The sequence below is a fragment of the Talpa occidentalis genome, unplaced genomic scaffold (assembly GCF_014898055.3).
Source record: "Talpa occidentalis isolate TD23 unplaced genomic scaffold, MPIMG_talOcc4v2.1 talOcc4.6, whole genome shotgun sequence".
Lineage (NCBI taxonomy): Eukaryota > Metazoa > Chordata > Mammalia > Eulipotyphla > Talpidae > Talpa > Talpa occidentalis.
In genome coordinates this window covers 99,884,699-99,903,921 of record NW_023604972.1, presented here as the reverse complement: position 1 = coordinate 99,903,921, position 19,223 = coordinate 99,884,699, and the positions used below count along the sequence as shown (strand labels likewise).

At 32.8% G+C, this 19,223-nt stretch overlaps 1 protein-coding gene across 2 annotated transcripts in view; it reads left to right on the top strand.

The window, feature by feature from the left end:
* The window catches only part of TMEM161B (transmembrane protein 161B), a 60,914-nt gene extending 43,830 nt beyond the window's left edge, over positions 1 to 17,084 (top strand). Inside the window, exons 6-12 of one of the 2 annotated variants that reach the window (XM_037530707.2) lie at positions 4,590 to 4,741; positions 7,294 to 7,354; positions 7,850 to 7,990; positions 10,560 to 10,673; positions 13,622 to 13,796; positions 14,507 to 14,603; positions 15,798 to 17,084. In XM_037530707.2, the coding sequence (XP_037386604.1) occupies positions 4,590 to 4,741; positions 7,294 to 7,354; positions 7,850 to 7,990; positions 10,560 to 10,673; positions 13,622 to 13,796; positions 14,507 to 14,603; positions 15,798 to 16,075 (1,018 nt within the window). In that variant the 3' untranslated portion in view covers positions 16,076 to 17,084. The remainder of the gene's footprint in view (positions 1 to 4,589; positions 4,742 to 7,293; positions 7,355 to 7,849; positions 7,991 to 10,559; positions 10,674 to 13,621; positions 13,797 to 14,506; positions 14,604 to 15,797) is intronic. The other variant, XM_037530708.2, reaches the window with a different exon arrangement.
* Positions 17,085 to 19,223: the final 2,139 nt, after the last annotated feature.

Sequence of the window (19,223 nt, the reverse complement as noted above, 5' to 3'; positions counted from 1 at the left end):
AAGACTTAATACTGTTACACTCAAGAGATGGTAAATATATTATTTTGATTTAAGTAGAGGTTGGAAACTAATGGAAACTTCAACAAAGGGGTATAGCCAGATCGTAGTATTACATACCACGATGTTTTATGTATATGGGTTATGAGGTTTTGTTTTAATATGAGACTCAAAACACTTGGTCTTAAGATTTATATAGTAATTAATAAGACTTGATGTTGTTGGGGTTATAATGCTTAGGTGTTTTTGGTGTAGGATTATATGAGACAAGTTTTAGTGATGTGAGGACTGGTATGCTTTGTGTCTTGATTAAGTTGCATCTAATTTTGTGGATTTTTTCCTTTAGTCTTGACATATTTTGTAATTTGATTATTCTTTGGTTAACAAGGTTTGGTGGTTGAGAAATTTTACTTTGGCCATTTAATACCTTTTATTTGGCTAAAGATGTTATTTTGCTTTTAGTAGATGAGTAAAGGAGTTCAGAATTATCTCTGGAGTCTAGTATCCATTTTCAATAAAAATGAAGCAGTAATGTTTTCAACCTCAATTTTGGACTCTCAGGCAATGAACAAGCTCATAGCTCATTCTCAAAAGTAATTTACTTCGTGTTTTGTATTTTGGTTTTTAACCTTACTCTCTCCCAATGTGTATCCTCTTTCTGATGATGCCAAAACAGAGATGAGGTTGTAGTGTTTGAGATCAGTAAAATGATCCACCACTTTAATTTCTTTTAATTTGAAGTTTTGGAAAAGAAGTAGATGAGTAAGGAACACGGGATTGAAAATTTTCTGGAGGGAATATTTGAGCATCTGTATCTAGACTCTCCTCACTACTCTTCAGTAGTGTTGGTGTGAACTTACCTTAAATGTTAAAGTTATATCAAGTTTTAAGTCTTGTAAAATTATTCCTAATTATTCCTGATTTTGTAAATAATTCTATAATAAACTCTTAAGTGTATATACATACTTTTTATATGTATATGTACTATTTTATGAGGAAAAGTTAGTAAGTTTAAGTAGGGCAGACTTAACTATAGTTTTCTTTATTAATTCACGTACTAAAAATAAATCATGTAAATTTAAACTACAATGTTTAAATTTATAACTTATAAATTTAACTTATAACTTTGATTAATTTGAAAATATTCAGAGTTTAAAATATGCACATGGCTTAGGTTTTTAACTTTTTCTCTGCCTGCACTTTACTGACTCCTCTCAGAAGCATCTTTCATTACAAGCAATATTATTTTCACCCAGGTTAACAGTATGGGTGTGTTCTCCTGGTAGGGCAGGTCTTGCTTTTATCTCCCCTGGCTGTAGACTTTAAAAAGATTTTTTTTCCATTGAGATTTCACTGGTTTACAACACTGTGTATGTTTTGGGGGACTAGGTTCACAACTCGTCAGTTTGAAAGTCACTACATCACACACACCACAAGAGAGCCCGTAGTCCTTTACCATCAGCCATCGGGCTCCCCCCATCTTTACATCCTTTCCCTCCCACTCTGGTAGCCTCAATTTTGCAGTCATATTTCTATGATGTTTTTTGGTTTAGTTTTGTCAGTTGCTTTGTTTTGTTTCTTTGTAGTCCACGTATGAGTGAAATCATCTGGAATTTGTCTTTCTCCTTCTGGCTTATTTCACTTTGCATAATCCTCTCCAGAATCATCCATGTCCTTGCAAATGACTGTTCATCTTTTTTATAACTGAGTAGTATTTAATCATGCACATATAGCATGTCTTTTTAATTCACTCTTCTGTCATTGGACCCATAAGTTGTTTTTGTAACTTAGTTCTTGTAAATAGTGGTGTGGGAAATACAAGTGTGCATATGTCCTTTGAATTAGTGATTTTGCATTATTTGAGTAGATACCTAGACTTGCTGGATCATATGGTAGATATTTTGTAATTGTTTGAGAAATCTTCATACTGTTTTCTATCAGGGTGGGACCAGTCTTACATTCCCACCAACAGCATACAAGGGTACCCTTTTTTCCCCTTTGTTTCTAGTCTTTTTGATGTGAGCCATTGTCATAAGCTTGAGATTGTATCTCATTGTGGTTTTAATTTGCATTTGCACTCATGCTAAGTTATGTTGACTATTTTTCATGTGCCTGCCATTTGTGTGTCTTTGGAGAAATGTCTGTGTAGGTCTTTTGCCCATTTTTTGATTGGATCTTTTGTTCTTGTTTTTCCCTTGAGTTGTATTCTGTGTAGATCTTAGATATCTGTTAGCCACTTGTCAAATGTATAATGTAGAAATATTTTCTCCCATTCAATTGGGTGTCTTTGTTTTAATGACAGTTTTCTTTCGCTGTACAGAAGCTTTTAGTTTGATATATAGTCCTATTTGTTTTTGTTTCCCTTGCTGTTGGAGTTCGTCCCCAAAGATATCTCTAAAACATTGATGTGGTGTGTTTTGCCTATGGTTTCTTCTACATATTTTATGTTTTTACATTTTAATCCATTTTGAGATAATTTTTGTATATAGTGTGAGAAGATGGCCTAGTTTCATTTTTCTGTGTGTGGATGTCCAATTTTTCCAGTACCACTTGTAGAAACTTTCCTTTCTCTATTGTATACTCTTGGCTTCTTTGTTTTAGATTAACTGCTTTTAAGTATGGTTTTTTTTTTTTTTTTTTTTATAGAGGCATGTTTTATTTATTTATTTGTTTGTTTGTTTTTGTTTATACATGCACTGGGTACAGTCAGAAGCGCGGGAGGGTGAGAGAATTCACCAGAGCCAGAGCGGGGAGCAGAGCAGGCAGAAGGACCAAAGTACACTGCTGAGGGGAGCAGCGGGCGGCAGGGGAGGTCTGCTACGCCATGTGGGACCCTCCTCTGGTGGCCGGGGAGCAGCTGGGGATCGAACCGGTGCCGCAGAGGCCGCGGGCAGCTTCGCAACCCAGCGCTCAACCACTGCGCTACCAGGGAGGCCCTTAAGTGTGGTTTTATTTCTGGTCTCTATATTCTGTTCCATTGATCTGTGTCCGTTTTATGCCAATACCAACTGTTTTGATTACTATAGCCTTGTAGATTAGTTTGAAGTCCTGGATCATGATACCTCCATTCCTCTTCTTCTTTGTCAAGATTGCTTTGGCTACTTGGCATCTTTTGTGACTCCACATAAATTTCAGTATTGTTTGCTCTATTTCTTTGAAGAATTTTTTTTTTTTTAACTTTGGTAGGGATTGCACTGAATCTGCATATTACTTTGTATAACATGGACATTTTACCAATGTTAAATCTTCTAATCCATTAGCATGGAGTATCTCTTCCTTTCTTTGTGTCTTCCATTTCTTTTAGCAGTGTCACAGTTTTCTTTGAATAGGTTTTTCACTTGCTTTGTTAGATTTTTTTCCCACAGGTGTTTACTACTGTTTAATATGACTATAAATTATTTTCTTGATTTTTTAAAAATTTCTAATTCATTACTTGCATATAGAAATGCAGGTTTTTGTATATTGATTTTTTTATTTGGCCTGACAGTCTACTATATTGTTTCTAATAAGATATAAAAGGAATCCAAAAAAAAAAATATTGTGTGTTTCTACTTAACTACTACATAATGTAGGTGCTGTATATAGTTTTGTAGAAGCAGTGAAATAAGTTAAGTGCACAGACTTAGCCAGGCAGTATAGGTTTAAATCCTACCTGCCTCTAATCTAGCTGTGTGACTTAGGGCAAATTACTTAATCTCCCTGTGCCCCCCTTTTTTATTTGTCTGTAAAGTAATGATAATAGTTGGCTAATATGAGAATGACGATTTAAATGATAATTCCTGGTACATGTTAAGTACAAATTGACAGCAGTTATTTTCCATGCATAACATATAGTTTATGTAAAAGTGTTTTTTTTTTTTTCAGATTGTGTATGTTTGTTGCTTGCTTTCATCGAGAACAAGTTGGTATCATGGAGATGCAGGTTGTTTCTCAGTTTTGGATCATCCATTGACTTAATCAATTGGTGACCCCTTGCCATTTTATTTTAATACAAACTTTGACTTTCTTTGAATACTCAACTGGAACTTACTTGCTGTAGACATTTTTGTTTAATCATATTATGAAGAGGTGATCCCAGATCCTTAGTTTTCATACCACAGATTACCAGTGACTAATTCTCATTTTAAATTGTCGAATGATACACAGACGATTTCTATGTTTATGTGTTTAATTCTACATATAAACTAATTCATAATCATGCCCAATAAAATGTAGTTCCCTAAAATAACCTCTACCCTGGCTTTTCATGCTACTGAAAATGTAGTTCATAAAATTATTGTCAAATTTGAGTTAGAGTAAACTGAAAAACATTCTTTTCCTAATTACAACTTTATTGTGTAGGTTTACTTTCCATTCATTTTAATATGTTATAAATCTCTCTAGACTTGCTTTGATTTTATATCCTATTTCCTGGAAGACTGTTCTGATTTTCATTAGCTTTTTATTTCATTCCAAAGGCTACTTTGTAGATAGACATATTGTAGAATCAAAATAAATGTAGTAAAATTTTATTGGAGTTCAGGTTCAATAAAGATGGTTGTGTTTAACTTCCACAAGTTATTTGTGGTTTTTCCTGAACTTTTCTCCTGCAGCAAAGTTCTATTTTCATTAACTACACACTATTTTAAAGTAGAAGATGGTGGTGAAAGATCAGTCTGTGTCACCTTTGGATTTTTTTTCTTCGTCAAAGCAATGGCAGTCTTGATTGTAACAGAAAACTATCTGGAATTTGGACTCGAAACAGGTAATTCACACAACTTTAAAAATCAGTTTTGCCTTATCTGATGACAATATTTTTTACTTCAATATTTTTAAGTTTTACCTGATAAGTTTTGAAATTTTTGCTTCAGATGTATATTATGTAATATTTAATAATTTGACATTAATATATTATAATTAATATTCTTATTTACAGACCTGTATGCTTTGTATGCACATTCTCACAAAAGTTTATGCTGTTTACCTCCTTTTTTGTTTGGCAAGGTCTTCTTCTATTTACCCTTTTGAACCTTTCTCCCTTCTCTCATCCGCTTAACCTCAGAAACCTCACTTTAGTGTTCACTAATTAATATTTATTTTGCTTTATAAGTTCATCCTTTTTGATTATTTCACTCATATATGAAATTTTCCAGTATTTGTCTTTATTTACTCTATATAACTCCCATCTCAGAGCTGCTTCTGTTTTGCTGTAAATTACAACATTGCTTCTTTCCTCATAGCTGAATAGTATTCCATTAAGTGGATATATCCCATCGTCTTTATACAATCCTCTGTCATTGGGCACTTAGGTTGCTTCCAGATCCTAGCTATTGTAAGTAATATTGACAAACATCTCATTTTTTGAGATGATGGTTTTATGATCCTTAGAATATGAAAACTGGGATTGCTAGATCATTTGGTATTTCCATTTTAAGTGTCTCAAATGGGTTCACACAGCTTTCCAGAATGGCTGTAACAGCTTTTATTCTACCAAACAATTATTAGGGTTCCTCTTTCTCCACATCTTCTCAGGCACTTGTTGGATTTTTTAATATATGCCGTTCTCATAGGTTGAGATGCTGTCTCATGGTTTTGACTTGCATCTCCCTATTAAAAGTGATCATGAGCATCTTTCTATATATCTCTCTTGGCCTTTTATATATATATTTGACAAATTGTCTTATCTGCTGCCCATTTTACAAGAGTTGCTTATTTTGTGTGTGTGTGTTAAGTTGGATAAATTCTTTGTATATCTTAGATATTAACCACTCCTTAATTGTGTAATGTCTGAATATCTTCCCTGTTCAATAGGATGCCTTTTTAGTCTAATTCTTTCACTCTGTAAATGCTTTTTAATTTTTGGTTGTTGCCAGTCTAAATCTTTAACCCACGTAGTATGTATTTTTGTGCATGGAGTTAAAGAGTGGTCCAACTTCATCTTTTTACATGTGTCCATCAGTTTTCCCAGCACCATTTGTTAAAAAGTCTCTCTCTCTTGTATGGTCATTTCTTCTTTGTCATAAATTGTGTATTGATGTGTGGATTTATTTCTGGCTTTTAATTCTATTCAGTTGGTCTATGTGTTTGTTTTAATTCCAAAATCACATTTTTTTTAATTACTATTTCTTTATGATATAGTTTAAAATCAGATAACATAGTGCTTCCATTTTTCTTTTTTTGACCTTTATTCCCAAGCAACATCTTTTTTTGTTTGTTTGTTTTAGGTGTTTTTTGTTACTTAAAATACAACTGTTATAGGGCAACCATAATATAAAATAAAACGGGTTGCCTGGCTGTGGGTCCTCACCCGCGCTCTTAAAAGGGACTTATTACTACTCCACTACACAAAAGGTTAATAAAAGGTTTATTTTCAAGGGAAAAGGAAATAAGGAAATGTACAACTCAGGGAGAAAATAGGGAAATAACGTCTTTAATGCGTCCTACCCGATCCGCCGACCTGGAAACCCAAAGGCACTCTCAGAGTTGGCTGGATGTTGCAAGCTGGCAGAGAGCCAAAAATGGGGGATTCCCCTCCAAAGCCCACGTGTCTGGCTTTATACCACACCTGGCTGCTTAACCCCACCTTCAGGTCCCACCACCTTCCCTTTGGTGGTGATGGGATTTGGAGTTCCCAGTGTCTTTTGGCTTTGGTCTGGAGTGGGGGGAGGGGTGAAGTCTACAAAGCCTGTATGGAATTAGCTTTAGGACATCCTTTTCCCCCTAACACCACCTCCTCTGATTTTTTCTTAAAGTTAAAATACGTTAAGGCTAAAGTTTATCACATACATAAAGATAAGTTTTATTGCAAATTTTGTGCACACTCAGAGAAAGTATAAATATCAAGAAATGTTTTCTGGGGCCTCCCTGGTGGCGCATGGGGTTAAGACGCAACCTGTGAAGCTGTCCGCAGCCTCTGCAGCACAAGTTCAATCCCCTGGCCTGCCAGGGAGTAACCCACATGGCGCAGCAGACCTCTCCTGACTCGCCCGCTGCTCCCCTTAGCAGTGTACTTCGGTTGATCTGCCTGTTCTGTTCCCCGCTCTGTCTCTGGTAAATATTCTCACCCCCCACACCTCTGGCCTGTACCCCAGCTCTTGTATGCATAAATAAATAAATCTTTAAAAAAAAAAAAGAAATATTTTCAAACACTTTCTGCTAATCAAATTTTATTACATTATGGTATACTAATTAATTGTCACATGAAAGGGCTAAACAAGTCCCTTTAAAATATAAGATGTCCATTTGCTAGCATTTTCTTTCCAAATAAAGAGTCTGTTGATTACCACTGTGATGAGTAAATTTTTTTTTTTCCTACAGGGTTTACAAATTTTTCAGACAGTGCGATGCAGTTTCTTGAAAAGCAAGGTTTAGAGTCTCAGTAAGTTTTTTATTTTAATTAAGCATTAAATTTAATTTTAGTAATTTTAGCTTAGTAGAACAGCATTTATTAGAAATTGGTCTTTGTTTTAATCAGTGAAAAGAATTCTTTAGGTAAGACTTCCACTTTCAGAAATGCCTTTCCTTGTAGATTTCACATTTGTATAAAATTAGCATCATATAGAGAATTCATATTTGAATTTGTTCTTATTTAATCTGCCACCAGAAGTTAAGCTTAATTTACATCTGAGTCATATATCAGATTTTGCAGATTGGGTTGTTACAAATGTGACTAAAGCGATGCCTGACTCAGTTTATAATTTTCCAAGATTCATTATAGATAATTGAATTAAAAGCAATCTTTTCATAGATGTTTACTTTATATTATTTTTGTTGTTGTTGTCATTATGGTTTGTGCAGTAGTTGATTAGAATATAGGTGATTCCTAGGAAGTGAAGAATGAAAATTTATCTTTTTTTTTTTTTTTTTTTTAAAGGGGTCCTGTTTCAAAACTTACTTTCAAATTTTTCCTGGCTATTTTCTGTTCACTCATTGGGGCTTTTTTGACATTTCCTGGATTACGGCTGGCTCAAATGCATCTGGATGCCCTGAATTTGGCAACAGAAAAAATTACACAGTAAGCGGAAAATGTACATAAGCACATGCAGATAAATATATGTTTTCCATCTTATGAAGGTATATTATTGTGATGAAATAAATTATTGTCTTGAAAATAAATGATCATGTGATATCACATTCCTCTTTCTACAATAAACAAGTTTCTTTTATTTACTTCTAAATTCTAAGTTCTGTGTTAAAAATATACCATCAAATTACCTAATCTCTGTTTACCTGTGAAAATGGAAACATCAGTATCTGTGTTCTTTTTAACACAGAAGTCAATGTGTGTGTAATTGTAATCTCTGCAGCTGAATCTGGAAATTCCACTCAAATCAGAGAATTTAAAGTATCTAAATTTTAATAAATTATTTTATTAAACCAATTTTGTAATTTTACTGAAAATATTTTAGTTAAAAAGTTTTTGAAAGTAAAATTTGTATACATAGAAATGTTTTTCTTAAATAATTTTTGTTGTAAGACTTGTTAAAATAATACATTATTTGGGGGTTGCTATTATTATATGCTGTTAATCAAATTACTTTTAACTACCAAGTTCTATTTTGGTTCTTAATTGGAGAAATCATATCTGAATCTCTACATGTACTTTAAAGCCTGTCTGTGATTATCACAGATAGGCAAAATGACAGGTTCCTACCTCCTTCAACTCATATCCAGATACAAATTCTTGTCTCATCTTTTTTACAGTTGAAGTCCAAGTGGAGAATGTTACATGTTGATAGATGTATTTATAGTCATGTTTTTGAGTGATCTTATTAACAATATCTTTGCTCTTTAAAAACCCTGTATTTGATGATAATACTAGTCTTATCAAATTCTTACCTATATCATGTGCCTTTATTTTAATTGCAACAGTCTTTGTTTTTTCCTTTATCCTCATTTTTCTATGTATACTTTATAAGTGTGTTTACTTATTCTCACTCCCATTATACACTCCTTCATCCCTCTTTTTTCCCTTCCTTTTACTCAGCATGCTCTTGGCTACATCCTGCCTTTCACCCACCATCCAGCTCTCTAATGGCTTCTTTTAAAACAAAACCTGGCTCCCCCCCTCCTCTACACACACACTTCAGTCCACTAACCCCAGTGTTATGATTTAAATAAGCTGAAAGGGTGGGTGGAGGGGAGCCCTTCACCAGCTACTGAAACCGCTGTGGGCTGCTCCTTGATACTAGAGTGTTCCCTAGCAACACTGCATACCTAATACTGCTGCTTTCTTCCCCCACACTGATGGTTTACCCAGGCTGTGGGATGAAAGAGTCACTTTATAAAAACATTTAAAGCATTTGGTGGTGGTTTGAGTGGGGGAAGGGCACGTGTTTGTTTCCTTTTCAGTAAAACAGGGCTTCTTTTTTAAAAGATTTTTCCCTTTGGAAATTTGGAATATGTTATTTTCAGTTAATTGTACAACCTTCCCCCCCTCCACCCCATTTTCTTTTGGTTGTGGCACTCAGCTTGTTGTAAGGGTGTGGGCTGCCTAGTTCTGTTGTGAGAATTGCATGACTGGCACAAAGAGCAGCATTCTCCTCACCCCCATGACCAGGCACTAGAACTTGTTTTAATGCCAGTGGTTAGAATCAGAGTCCACCTTTCTCTGTCAGCTGTTCATGATTTCCTGAGCTAGCCCTGTTACCTCATACAATCACTATCATTTCCCTGTAGAGGTATTTCAGAGTGTGTGTATAAGTGTGTTTTAAGCTACCTAAGTTTAGTCCTTCATCATGGTTTATAATGAATGCAGTACATGGCAGTAATATAGTCAGAAAAACTTGTCTTTTTTCTAAAATAAGGAAAATCTTTACTGGTCCTCTGTTTCTTTAAGACACAAACTTGGGAAAGCAATTAACAATGAACTTATAGTTCAGGCTTGAAACCTTTTGTTGTATTAGCTGTATTATCTTGTCATGAATAATGTAAATACCCTTGATTTGTATGTGATAAGAAATTAATTTCACATATATTCCTAATACTTCAGGAATAAAAATGCGTGTATTATTGTGATTTTTAACATTGTAATTAAAATATTATACATGATTATTAATGATTATTACATATTGAAGTTAAAAGTTGTTGCCTTCTAGTATTATGGACTTTGCCAATTACTTGTTCCTTGTAAATAATAAGTATTTTGTTTCAGCTGCCCTGCAATGTATCAGAATGACTCTTCTACACTGAAAATTAGTTGGACTCATTGACTATAAAGTTCGAGAATCATTTAAGTACCTGTGTTTTAAATCAGTGAAGCTGTATAAGATTATTAAGGAACACTGGAATAAAGTGAACAATTTAGATTTTAGAGCTAGATCTCCTCTAACCTGTTAATATTGCCATGAGCAAGCCATTTAACTTACCTGGATTTAAATGTTCTCATCTGAAAAATTAAGATAATGAGGTAGTTTTGCAAGGATTCAAATCAGTGTGAAATGATAAATATAAAATTATAGTGTCAGTAGTACCTTAATATAGAAGGCTGAAATAAGTTCCCTCCTTCATTTTTGTAAGTGAATTTCTATAGTTTATTAATTTTTTTTTCTGGATTTTTATGTTTATTTCTTATCTACTTTCAGAACATTACTTCATATCAACTTCTTGGCACCTTTATTTATGGTTCTGCTCTGGGTAAAACCAATCACCAAAGACTACATTATGAACCCACCATTGGGTAAAGAAAGTGTCCCTTTGTAAGTATGGGTCTTGGAGGTCTAATTTTATAGTCAAGACTCTTTTGGAAAATGTTATATGTGTACTTACGTTTTTTAATGACAATATTGAACCCTATTTTAAAAACATTAACAGAGACCCTCAAAGATGTATTAGAAAACTTTATAACTCATTGCTTTTTGTGATCTTCTTTAATAAATGTTAATAATTATTACCCTGCACTAAATGATCTTGTAAACTTGTAAGTTTTTCTGCTTTCTCGCTTAATAGCCAATTGTTATCTGACATTTTTCTGTTGTTGACGTACCTATATTTCAGATACTTGTTGCAATTCTCTTAGTTTTTCTCAGTTGTGAAAAAACTGGGGGTCAGAGGGAAGGAGTAGTATAAACAAATTAATATTATAGGGCAGCTTCTATAAGAGTTATTAACATTTTCCATGTTTGCTTCATCCTTATTTTGGCTTGCTTTTTGATGAAGTAGTTTTTCAAATAAATTAGAGACTTGAGATTTTTACTTCTCAGTACTTAAGTTTGCACCCTTCAGAAATACCAATTTCATACATATAAAAAATTTTTACACTTAACAAAATTAAAAACAATACCTTAACATTATTTTCTAATGTTAGTTCATATTTCCCAAATTAGACAACTGTATTTTAATAGAAGATAGTAAGAAAACAATTTATTAAAAGGTGATAATAACTATGCTTGATAGGTTAACTCATTATCCTGGGGGGAACTATGCTAGAGGAATGGAACGGTTCAGACAGATCTGGTTCAAGCCCCAGTTCTGTTTCTCACTAAAACTGTCACTTGAGGGAGATTATTTAACTTCACTGAACTTCTGTTTCCCCATCTGGAAAATGAAGATAATAGTATCTACCTCACAAAGTTATCATTGGAATTAAATGAAAGAACACATGTAATGCAACCAAGTGGAAGTAAGTACTTAATAAATGTTCCTTTCACTGCTTTGCCTCATCAAAATTAAAATAGAAAACCTTGAGTAGTCATTTATTCCACGTTGCACATTTCATATTATATACTTATAGGTCCTGGTCCAAATTTGTCTCAGAATATAAGGAGTGATGACCATGACCTTAAAAAATTATTTTTATTTTTGAATGAGGGATGTGTTCCTTGAAGTTGATGTTTTTTTCACGACACAAATGAACCTTTAATGATAATTTGACAGATTCGTATGTCTGTGGGCCATCTGAATGTCTTTAGAGAAGTGTCTTGAGGTCCTTTGCCCATTTCTTAATTGGGTCATTTCTTTCTCTCTTGTTGGATTATGTAAGTACTTTGTACATTTTAAAGATTAACCCCTTGTTAGATATATGGTATATATGGTATGCATATATTTCTTGCCATTTTGTAGGTTGCCTTTTTTGTGTGTGTGTGATGGTTTCTTTTGAGCTACAAAAGCTTTTAATTTTGATATAGTCCCACTTGTTTATTTTTGCTCTTGTTTCCCTTTACTGTTGGGGTTGAGTCTCCAAGTACATCTTTGTGGTAAATATCCTGTAATGTGTCCCCTGTATTTTCTTTCTAGTATTTTATGGTTTCGATTTTTATGTCCCGATCCTTAATTCATTTTGAATTTTTTGTGTATAGAGTTAAATATGGGTTTCACTTTATTTTCTTGTATATGGCTATCCATATTTCCAGCACCATTGATTGAAAATTCTGTCCATTCTCCATTGTATAGCCATAACAGCATTGTCACTGATTAACTGTCTATATAGGGATTTATTTCTGGGCTTTCAATTCTGTTCCATTTGTCTGAGTTTCTATATCATACTGTTTTGATTACTGTTGCTATGCGATAATGTTTGAAGTCAGAAATTGTAATGTCTCCAATTTTCTTCTTTTCTCTCAAGATTGTTTTAGCTATTCGGTACTTTTTATGGTTCCCCATTAATTTGATAATTGTTCTTTTTCCTTTAAAAAGTCATTAGCTTTTTTTGTTTATAGGTATTGCATTAAATCTGTACATTGTTTTGGATAATATGGTCATTTTAATGATGGTAATTCTTCCAATCCATGAGCATGGGCTATCTTTCCATTTCTTTATGTCTTTTATTTCATTTAACAGAATTGTATGGTTTTCATTATACTGGTCCTTCCACCTCCTTTGTTAAGCTTATTCCCAGCTATTTCATTTTTGTTGGCTTGGTTATAAATGGAACTGTATTCCTTATATCCATTTCTTCTGATAACATTGTTTTAATATTAGAAAAGTGCCACTGATTTTTGTGCATTAATTTTGTATCCTGCCACTTTACTGTATTCATTTATTCTAGAAGCTTTTTGTAGACTCCTTTGATTTCTCCAAGTATATTAGCATGTCATCTATGAATAGTAAGAGTTTCATTTCTTTTCCAGTTGGGACTCCTTTTATGTCTTTTTCTTGCCTAATTTCTTCAGCTAGGACTTACAAAAATATGTTGAATAACAGTAGGGATAATGGACATCCCTGACTTGCTCCTGATCTTAGTGGAAATGTGTTTACCTTTTCACCATTGAGTGTGATACTGGCTGTGGGTTTGTCGTACACACATTTTACAAGATTTAGATTGGTTCTATTCCAATTTCTTAGAGAGTTTTTATCATAAGTAAATGTTGGATGCTGAATGCTTTTTCAGCATTTATTGAGGCTTTTCATTTTATAACTTTTTTCCAGTAAAGGGGTAGATAAAGAAAAGGATCCCAATATTCTACTTTTTTTCTTCTGCATAGCTGTTAACTATAATTCTTTCACGATGGACTTAACTATTTGACTCTTTTATTCAAGTACCTATGGAAGAGTAGCAAACTTTAATTTTATATCTTTAATTTTATATAGCCAATTGTAACTAAGTATAGATTTTTTTTTACATCTTAAATGGTCAACATTAACACATATAACTAGAATGTTAGTATATTGATCTTTGAGAATACCGTGTCAACTTTTTGATCTGTAGAATGACAGAAGCTACATTTGATACTCTGCGACTCTGGTTAATAATCCTGCTATGTGCTTTGCGGTTGGCCATGATGCGTAATCATCTACAAGCTTACTTGAACTTAGCCCAGAAATGTGTGGATCAAATGAAGAAAGAAGCAGGGCGAATAAGTACGGTTGAGCTACAGAAAATGGTAAGTTTTATACGAGGGTCAAAATGGAAACTAGCAAATACTGTTTTGTTTCTTAAAAAGTTTAGTTTCCTTTAATAGTAATTTTATCCCATAGTATTTTAAATAAATGGGATAACCTTAAATCAAAAGGTAACACAGAGACATTGAGCTCATTCTTGTGTGAAGAAATGCACTCAATTCTTCTTCTAGGCTTAAGTGTGTTTGAAGTATCATACAATTGGGTTGTGCATTGCTGTAGTATGCCTAATTTTGCCATATGGGACCCCTTAATTGATTTGAAAGTTATTACAATGTAATGTCTAGCTATTATGACTTAACAAATAGGAAAAAACAGTTTTAGTGACTAAGTGTATTCCTTTTAACAGTATTCTAAGTACTTGACATGAAATGTAAATATTTAACGTAGTGGATATACCAGAGAAGGAAAATGCCATCTATTATAGTGGAAGAGATCTGTAATATGATTTGTCTTTTTATAGAAATTTTGTTGGATCTCCTGTTTTTGAGTCTGTTTCATAGTTGGGAATGTTTATCAACTTCTCATGTGTTTTCATACTCTACAATTTTACCTAAGTTGAATATATTCATGTAGAGTAGAGATTTAATGTTCTTATCTCTTTTAAACAGTTCAGTTTTCCAGTTATATGTAAGTTTAATTCATTCATAACATGTCAGCTGTATTAGGCACTTAAGAATGTTGTTGGTTGCAGGTGGCTCGAGTCTTTTATTATCTTTGTGTCATTGCCCTGCAGTATGTGGCACCTCTGGTGATGCTACTTCATACCACTCTGCTCTTAAAAACTCTAGGTAAGCATACCCTTGCAACTGGGTAGCATATTGGTTTACTTTCTACGTACAATTTATAATGCTTTTTGTTACCTACAAAGAAATATGTTTCTTAAAATGATTTCTCTCTTTAAAAGTTCTTAATAAGAAATATGGGAAACTTAACTGTAGAAGTTGATTTATCATCTTGATTTTGAAACGCAAGTCATATGATTTTATAGCATATGCTTTACTTATAATAACTATTTTCTAAAAGTTAAATCCTAGATTTATTGAGTTAACGAGTGAGCACTGTTGTTCTTATTTTGTGTTACAAGATTAAAATTGTGTTAGTGTCAAACATTTAAATTATTAGAGAGTACTTGTAAACATATGTGAATTGTAGAATCCTTTGGTGAGTTCTGCCTTAGATAACTTATTGTTGAAAGAGTAAAGATTTCTCTGGAAGAAAAAAGTTCTCCAGTAAGTCTTTTTTTACTAAGGTATTGTATTCTTGTGTGGTCTTGTTTAAGAACGATCCATTATTGTACTGATCATTTCCCTTTGCATAGGTTAGGCAGTCTGCCAGTGTGAAAGTTCAAGGAAGCCCAAAGGAGCTGAAAGCATTATTTGGGTGGGCTTAGTAGATACCATAAAGCTGATGATAGGTATAAATGCCCTTCGGGAATCTATGGAACATAAAGGAGTAGCTCAATTGTAAATTATATGAATCATATCCTGCATATGGTAAAAATTTTTTTTGAAGCTATTAATAGTCTCTAACATGGAAATCATAGATAATTTCTCAGAAAGAAATTTATTCTGATATTCTGGAGATAGAAAAGATTTCTAAGAATTCATTGAATCTGTCACTCTAGTAGAGGTAGTTGATTCATGTATTATACAAGGAAAAATTGTTTTTATTATTTTAGCACATTTTAGTGCAGTTAATTAAAAAATAAATTAAACTTTCAGCTTTTATATATGTACTTTTAAAGATGAGGCCAGATTGTAGTCTGGTCAGGTTAAGTGAATTTTTTACCAGCACAGCAATATAGAAATATAATTATTTCACTTTCTTTTCAGTATAAAATTTGTTGTGCCACTAGACTTGTTTTTGATCTCAAATATAAGTTAAAGAATATGTCTCATATATATTTAAATACATGTACACTTTTCTTAATAAGAAGCTTTGGAATTACTCTTCAAGTTTCATTTGTGTCTTGCATTTTCTAGGTAATCATTCTTGGGGAATTTATCCAGAATCTATCTCTACTTTGCCGGTGGATAATAGTCCGCCCTCCCATTCTGTTTACTCTGAATTACCATCTCCTGATGGGAAGATGAAGGTAACTGTTACTCAAATAACAGTGGCACTGAGCAGCTTAAAAAACATTTTCACTCCTCTGCTTTTTCGAGGACTTCTGTCTTTTTTGACCTGGTGGATTGCTGCTTGTCTTTTTTCCACAAGCCTTTTTGGGCTTTTCTATCACCAGTATCTGACTGTGGCGTGAATCTCAGTTAACAAAACAGGATATTCAAGTCATATTTTGAATTCAAATATGTGTGCCCTTGAAGGACTGACAAAAACCAGAAGAAAGCAAATACAAAGGAAAATAAAAAACATATCAGAATATCTTATTTTAAATGCTTCCTCTGTATTCTCAGGGTGAATTAATGATATAATATTTAAAATTACAGAATAGGTTGTTAAGTGCTATACTGTGGCATTGGAATATTAATTCCTTGTATTAACTGATGTGAGAGGGCTATCTACAGTGGTAATACTTCTGATTACCTTGGTTTACAAAAACCTCCAGCAGTCTTTGAAACTTCTCATATGACTCCAGTTTATTGACTGATTGCTCTTAATGGTGTTGAGGTACTGTTGTTATTCATAGTGGCTGCCTATAGAACAATTTTCAAACTGAGCCATGCTTTAGGGGGGAGGGAAAGGAACTAAAGTCACTTCTGTTGGTACTAGATTAGTCACTCTTCAAACAACAAAATCCAACAGAAAGAGAGAAATAGCTACTGTATATTACAGTAAAGAAAGCTGCACAGTAATTTTAAATATAATGGAGACGTGTGTGCTTAATATCTATAAGTACTGCTGCTTGAGAGTGGCAAGAGTATTGTTTTAAAATGTATTCTATCCAATTTGAGGGATCTTTCAAGATGATTGGTCATATGAACATTTGCAATCTTGCTGTTAGGTTTGGACCTCCCTTATTTTATTTTATTCTATGATCGTAAAGAGTTCTTTTTAATAGTCTAAAAATATTTATCAATATTGATCAAACTTTTAAAAAATTTCTTTGTAATCCTGCTGATTATCTGTATGTATTGTATATATATATTATATATTAAATATATAATATATTGAGATTATAAAAGATGAAAATATCGGTTCCTTATAATATTTTAAGTTGCTGAATGTATGTTAAAATGTGATTGAATGAATTGTATTTGTATCTAGGAATTTTCTTTTTTGGAATGAGATTAAAATATGTTTTAAAAGTTCATCAGAGCAAGCAATTTATTTGTGTTGCCTATCTGTGAGATTACTTAAAATTTTGTATTTAGGTGATTTCTCCCAAATTACAATTCTTTTTTGTCACTTTCAAAAATCAGTGCCTTTCCCACTGTAAACAAATCTACAGGTATTATTTAAACCCATGCTAAACAGGGCTTGTTTTAAATTTATATTGTGGAGAATTAGTTATATTAAATTTTCACTTTACAAGTCATTAATTCAGGTAATTTGAATGGAAAATTCTAAGAAGAGTAAAGTTATTTTTAATGCATTTTACATCTAAAATCCAAAATGAAGTATCACAGTCATAAAGCAAATTACTATGAGATAAGCTAGTACTTTAAAGTGTAATTTATAAATACTCATTGATGTACTCAACAGACTGTGACTGTGTTTTGGTGCTGCTGTCACTACTGAAAGAAGTTTTGGAGTCTTCTTTTGGAATTATTTTCAGGGCTTGCTTCGTGTAAGAATTCATTCATGTGATCTCAGTATAGCATATTCTTGCCATTTGGTATAGATTAAATATTTTGAAAAGAGCTGATATTTTAAACAGGACTGAGTAAGAAGTGATCAGATTGGATAAAACATTTGGGGTTGGAGTGAATTGTGAATGTAGCCAAGTGATAGTTCATGTGTATTTCTAAAAGAATTTTAAATATATCTTGACCTATATCAGCATCACTAAAATAAGTATCTCATAATAATATTATAGCAAAGTATAACTTGCATTTATATGTGAAGTTCTTACATTTTGCATTTGAAAAGAACCTTATCTGGGATTTGTAACTATTCTTACTAAACAGATCCATTTTAAAAGTTACAATTAAACTTATTTTGAGTTTCAAAGATTATACAGTGTAGTAATATGGAATGGAAGGGATAGAATTCATTATTGCATGGGATAGCATGCACTGTTATTGAACTCGAATTCTCCCTAAGTGTGCTGTGAACTTAACAACCTGCTTATAATTTAAATAATTTTTGGTTTAATTTTTTGCCTTTATTGCCTTTCAAAGCAAAGGTGAAGAGAGTGATGGTTATAGTTACTAACTGATTTATTTAAACATTTTGTCTTTGTATCAGAAATTGTGTTAAGTACAAAAGGGTTTGTACTTTCGTAAACAATACTGTTTTCTAATTGAGATATATTGACACATAACACTGTTGGTTTTAGGGTGTGTAACATAAGTTGATATGTATATTGTGAAGTGATTCCAAATAATACTTCAATAGCCTAAATTAAGCCAATAATGTTATTTTAATATTGGATAATATGAATTTCTTTTAGTCAGTATAAATGGTTCAGTGGTCAGTTTTTTAAAGTATGTTTATGTCAAATTAAGTAAGAGCACCTATACTGTTGGCTTCTTGTGACTGTGGAATTTTATTAGACAATTTGTATATTCCTACTTTGCCTTCTTTCCATTATGCTATATAAAAATCAGAGTTCTATTCTGCCTCCTACCTCAATTGATTTGTGTGAAATGAAAAGCATATAATTTTATCTTGGTATCTGTATGCATTTTGATTATCTTTGGTTTTTTCCCCAGAATTCCAATTGCTATGCCTAAGTAACCAATGCATTCAAGTAGAATGGACTCATTGTCTTATTGTTTCTGATATAAATATAATTGGTAAAATACTGACATTTCTTGAGTTATGATTCAGAAGAGATACTCATCCATTATCATCTATTAATGGAATTGATAGGTCCAGGAAGCAATAAGTAGAATTCATTATGAAATCTATAATTGGAACTTCACTGGACAGATTTTATTCTTTCAAATGAAAGATTAAATTCTTAGTACTGCAAAGCAGAGGGTCTCAACGTTCTATGAATTCATACACACTTTCTGAGCCATCTCATAATTGAAAATGGTCTATCATGGGTATATGACTCTATTCAACAAAATAAAACTAAGTGATTTTTGAATGTGGATCATCATGTGTCTTCAAAGAGCTTTAGGTGGTTTAAAAAAATCAGACTTAAACACACTTACAATCCTAGAGCTTGAATTTAGTGTATTGAATTGTTACATAATCTCACTTTTTAACTTCCATTTGTCTTGATGTGTCTGTAAACCTGGGTTATAGTTGAGCTGGTAATATGTGATGAAAACTGA